This window comes from Quercus suber, unplaced genomic scaffold, assembly GCF_002906115.3.
Source record: "Quercus suber isolate HL8 unplaced genomic scaffold, Cork oak 2.0 scaffold_1005, whole genome shotgun sequence".
Taxonomy (NCBI): domain Eukaryota; kingdom Viridiplantae; phylum Streptophyta; class Magnoliopsida; order Fagales; family Fagaceae; genus Quercus; species Quercus suber.
Window position 1 is genome coordinate 59,957 of NW_027070420.1, and position 5,821 is coordinate 65,777.

Here is a 5,821-nt window from a genome sequence, read left to right on the forward strand (position 1 = left end):
AAATGGAGTCTGAAAACTGAGGTGACATTGTCTGACCGTGGGCCCCACACTTGCTCAAAATTACAAAAAAATGCCATCGTTACTCCTGTCTCTGTTTTACTCGAAATCCAGAGAAATTAGTAATAGCTATATCACTGAGTTAGGACGTCCAAACAAGCATTGGCATTGGCATGTGAGGTCCACTGATTTTGGGTTATGGGCGATGAGAATTGGGTGATGGGTGATGGAAATCAAGAAATCCGTCCCACTCCCTCCCACCTTGTCGATAATTGCTAAAAATAAAATACAGCTTAATCTGTTAATCGGACGGTCATAGGTTGTCAGTTATTATGTGAATTGTGGACCATCTGATTTAAGTTGATTGATTATTTTTTGTGTGTGTGTGTGTGGGGCACAGCTTGAAGCATGTACCTGGATTCATTGAGAGAGCGGAGGAGCTGAAATCAAAGGGCGTTGACGATATTCTCTTGGTTAGCGGTATTTCTCAACTGAGTTTTTGCTTTTTCTTCTTCTTTTTTTGAAATTTTTTTTCAGCCTTGTTATTTAATTAGACTCATATTGGGGAAAAGTTTTTAACGAATAATAAATGAGCTTTTACGATTTTTTTTTTAGTAAGTCCTCAGCTATGCTGGCTAAAGGGAAATAATTCTTTTCTTTCTATTATTTAGGCATGGAAATGAATTCCATGTTTCATCCATTTTAAGTTCAATTTTGTAGGAATGGAAGGAAATGGAATTCGTTCTAATTCCCCTATTTTTCGTGTGTGCTTAAATGTCTATATATTTTATTTTTATTTAAAAGTATTGCTGTATAAAATCATTCATTTCCAATTACTACTTTCTCTTTGACACTCAAACAAATCCCATTCCTATGTAACGAGTACACTACAGTATCAGCATCTTACTGCAACCGTGGACATACCGTATGTATGTGACAATTTGATTCTGTTTTGAGCACAGCCATATCTTGTGCCTTGTCTTGTTTTTAGTTTATACAAGCAAGGACTGCCCATGTTAATAGTTTTCCTTGTAACCTAGCTTTGGGAGCTACTATATATATTTAAGATTATATTAATTCTTCTGTGCAAGCAATTTAGTGTGAGTTAATTCCTTATATGCTTGAGTTGTTGAATCTAATCTGAATAATCATTTTGTCCTCTTACATTGTTAAATTCTCATGATATCATTTGGAATGAAAAGTTGACCTTGACACCTATTCTATGTTTGATCTTGAAGTTCTGTCAGCCAAATCGGCAAATCCATCTTTTATGTCCGCCTCAACAGCAAGCTATAGTTGAACTATCAAAAACCTTAATTGTCCATTTGTTACTTAAATACGAGACCACGAAAACAATTTTAATTCTGGGTGATTGAGATGAATTGAGCATTTGCATCTATCTTATTCTTTTTTTCTCAATAGGCTAAGCAAATAACAATGATTTCAAGCATGTCAGGATATAGCACTGGATGATTTATAGGATATTTAATTCAAGTTTTGACACACATTTGCAGTTAACGACCCCTTTGTGATGAAGGCATGGGCCAAATCTTACCCTGAGAACAAGCATGTCAAGTTTCTTGCCGATGGCTTAGCAAAATACACACATGCTCTTGGTCTTGAGCTTGACCTTGGAGACAAAGGACTTGGCACTCGTTCAAGGAGGTTTGCTCTCTTGCTTGATGATCTCAAAGTGAAGGTTGCAAATATTGAATCTGGGGGTGAATTTACTGTCTCCAGTGCAGAGGAAATCATCAACGCTCTTTGAATATTAATTAAGACTCATGGCTATCTTTTGTCGCTATGCCCTTTCTCCTCGCTAGGCTCTCGTTCTTGTCTTCAAATTAGAATGTGGCGGATATAAAAATAAAGTTGTTTTAACTATTGTTGTGGATCGTGGAACAATCAGTATGCTTATTATATGATCTTATTACTTTTGGCCGTAGATTCTGCCTACATTTTACGAGTGTGAAATTGAAAATGTTGCTTGTTACTTATTCTTTTGGTTGTGTAAATTGTGAAAGTGGGACCGTGACATGCTTTGAGTCAAGCCAAACCGACTATTGCATGATCAAACTATGCGTGACAAAAACTAATAAGAGTTTCAAAACTTGGCTCGGAGCTTGTCATATATGTCTGAAGTCAGGCTTGTTAAAAATTCAATTAGTCTAAGCTTGGCTCGGTTTTGCCTGATTGGCTTTGGTTTAATACTACCAGCAGCGTTGTATATGCTTATTTAATAATACTAGCAGCGATAGGGAGTGTGCAATAGCAAGTATGGAACAAGGGAGCTAAAAGAAAAAGAGAGAGAGAGAGAGAGAGCACACAATTTTTATTGCGTTGGCTCAAGTCACAAGTAATCCATAAATGTAGCATAGTAGTTGTGTTTGGCTGAGAGCGTTAGCAGTGGGCCTGCCAAATGCCAAATGTAAGGTACATTTGGCATTCAAGCACAAAATATGCTCAACAACTGGAAGGCCAAAACTGGGAAAGGCCAAATTTTTTTGGCATAGTGCTACAATACCATCTTAAATGTGCGATGGTACTGTTGCGCTATGCCAAAACAAAATAGTATATTTAATCCGTTTATTTTTTTCTCTCTCCTCTGTGATAGAATTTCTTTCCTTCTTAGCATCTCTCAATTCTTCGGCTCCCTCTCTCTCTCTCTCTCTCTCTCTCTCTGACTTCTCTCATCTCTCTCTTTATGCTGGTGCTTGAGGTAGAAGACATTGGAGTCACCGGTGGCGGCGGAGGGGATGAGTCTAGTGTCAAGGAGCTTGAGGATTTCGTAGTAGATGTTGGAGAGCTCCAACTTGATCCGAGTCAAAAAGCGTTGCCGAAGTGGGTTGCGCCGCTGAAGTGGAGATTGACTAAAGGAAGAGGTCTGGGTTTTTTTTATTTTTATTTTTTATTTTATATTTTTTTTCCTCTGTTGTGACTGATGGCTAAAGGAAGAGGTGGGTATGGCTGAATTTGGTATGGGTTTGATATAGATGGTGGCTGAGTTTTATCTCTGCTCTTTCTTTCTTTGTGAGTATGGCTGAATTGGTAGTGAAGAGAAAAAAAAAAATCAAGGCTTTTTTCAAGTTGTAGGCATGTATACCAAGGGTGGTTGTTCTGGGTTTGGGTTGGTGGTGGGCGGATGAGAGAGGGACAAACATAGAGACAGAGAGTAGAGATAAAGAGAGAAGAAAGAGAGAGATTTTTTATATTATTTTATTGTGTAATTTATATTATTTTAATATGTAGTATGAAAAAAATAAAATATGGGTTGTTAGGTGTATTGTAAAATAGTATAGTATAATTGATAAATTAGCTTTTTAGGATGGTAAAATAGGATGGAATGACATTTCCGGTTGTGGATGCTCTTGCTTGAAGATAAATGCTAAATCAGTAATCAATGTATCAGGGTGAGAAAAGTCTTGAGTAGCATATGGAACACGCGAGTTGGTTAAGTCAGTTGAAAAACTAACCCCCAATCAACTAAAATATGTGTTGGACCCGCTGGGTCAGATCATTGGTTGGAACAGGTTGGATTTAATGGTTTGGCGGGTTGGACCTCTTATTGGGCCTTTTTGGCCGAAATTGTTGGGCTTTTCCATGAATTAATAATTTTTGAATCTCAGATTGGGCCAGTTTTTACTTAATTTCTTTTAAAATGGGCCTCTGTACTTGAATTTGTCCAAAACTCCAAATTCATACTTCCCAGACATTGAGTATGAATTCATACTCCCTATAACTCTATATGAATTTGGCCAGAACCTACATATTGAGTACTGACATTTGGGAAAAAATAATACAAAGTAAAACCTGGGTACCAACTAAAACATCAATAGCATGTAAAACCTAAGCATTAATCAAACAAATAAAAACACAATGCCATTTTGTTACCACCTGTTAAACCTACCAACCATTCCACACATCAACTAAATTTCCAGAACCACAGTAGCAAGCATTACTAAAAATACTAAACCTTCATAATTCCATATACATATATATATATAGTAAGCCATAGAGGCAGTAGAGAAGGCAGTTATTGCTCAAGGCTGTAAGGCATAAACTACCAAGGCGGTAGGCAATATTCCCAACAGTATATATAATTAGTTACAATTATGAAATACTGTAAGTATTTCCAAAAAATAGCTTTCCTAAAGTAGTAAAGAACTACTCTATTATCTATAGTTAATGAGTCCATAACTTATAGAAAGGAAAGCTTACACAGATGCTAGTTTTCCTTCCTATAAGCAAGACAAGAGTTCATGTATAATTAGAAAAGCTACACATCTGTCCAAAAAAGCTTCAAAATATATCCAAAAAAATTGCCTCCTATACAAAATGTGACCTTCCTTCCTCCTACAATACAAGGGGAAAAATATATATATATATATATATATATATATCAATAATATATAAAGACAGAACAAAAGCTACAGAATAACCAAAAAGGAAGTAACCAATAGAACAAAAATTATAAGGGCAGAAACATACCCAATCAGTGATCATTTATCAATATTAACTGTGGTACGAGTACCACTTTTGCTTGAGCAGGAACTAGAACTTGTTGTTGTTGTTGCTTGATTTAAAACTAGAAAAGAAAAAATTGAGACAATAGATTAAATTTTGCTAAAGTGTATGACACATTTAATAACACTTAATAGACAAGGAAGTTTGGAAGTTAAACATATTACCTAATTCATGAAATTCATCCTTTAAGGCCTTTATCTTGTCCTTTGACTTGGAAAAGAAATTGGGACATGGGCTTGCAGCTAGTTTTGAGCATAAATAAGATTTTGAACCCTGAGAGGGGAGAGTGAACTTCGAAATGGATCAAGTATGCGCCCTCTGGTACTAAATGCCAATTCAGAAGCAATCGTAGAAATAGGTACAGCCAGCACATCCCTAGCCATTTTGGATAGCACTTGGTACCTATCTGAATTGGCTTTCCACCACCCCAAAATCTCAAATTTCACATCCTTTCTACTCTCACAATTTTCAGCCAAATATTTTTCAATCTCATTGCTCACCCTGTAAACTTCTCAGCCTTTAAAAAACGCTCATATCATGAATTAACCATCGCATATGGATTACTACAACCAATTGTATCACCTTCCATGTGTGTCCTCTCACTCTCACTTGGTACTACCACATTTGGTGAATCAGCCCTAGAGTAATCATCATACAACCTATCCATGGTATCCCTCACCAACTCAACCATCTCATTAGCCACTTCATCGCCATGAATTTCAGAAAAAGAAAACTTCAAAAACCTCATTTTCTTCCTTGGATCAAGAACCACAGACATACAAAAGTTGATTAATTTTATCCCTTTTTCCCTTGTACTTCTCAAATTTAGCTTCCATTTTAGTTGCCATGTTTTTCAAGAGATGATTTTGAGATTTAATTAAATTAGCAATATTCTCTTGAATCACAAACATCGCATCAAAGAAGGTATTTGAAGTAACATACAAAGAACCAGAGAACTTTTTTGTTGCATTGTAAAAAAGTTTCAAGAAACCCACAAATGTCCTACAATTTTGAAAATCAACCCCACTAGGAGATCCCAAACCACCACTATTTTCCTTGTTAAAAAAGTATGAAGAATAGCTATCATCCTCAGAGTCCATTCTTAAGAACACTTTCTCAAAAGCAGTATCTAATATGAGATAGGTAGAGTTCCACCTAGTAGGTACATCTAGACTCAGTAAACTCTTGGATTCAATACCTAATCTCTCCACAACTCCTAAAAGTTTGATTTCTATTTGGTGAGGTCTTCACATACCTCACCGCTTCACGCACCCTAGCAATGGACGCATCAATTTCTTTC

The 5,821-nt window shown here is 36.3% G+C and overlaps 1 protein-coding gene and 1 long non-coding RNA gene across 2 annotated transcripts; one reads left to right on the plus strand and one right to left on the minus strand.

Annotated features, from left to right (window-relative positions):
• Positions 1-397: 397 nt before the first annotated feature.
• Positions 398-1,942, plus strand: LOC112025020 (peroxiredoxin-2B; the record flags this gene model as incomplete). The annotated part of the gene is given in 2 exon segments (XM_065768841.1): positions 398-477; positions 1,512-1,942. Coding segments are annotated over 2 exon segments (334 nt in total), but the record flags the coding sequence as incomplete, so codon positions are not given.
• A 2,010-nt stretch (positions 1,943-3,952) lies between these two features.
• LOC112025019 (uncharacterized) lies at positions 3,953-5,821 on the minus strand. Its single transcript, XR_002884208.2, has 3 exons — positions 4,686-5,821; positions 4,486-4,582; positions 3,953-4,350 (listed from the first exon to the last, which is right to left on the minus strand). It is a non-coding gene; the product is annotated as an uncharacterized LOC112025019 (long non-coding RNA).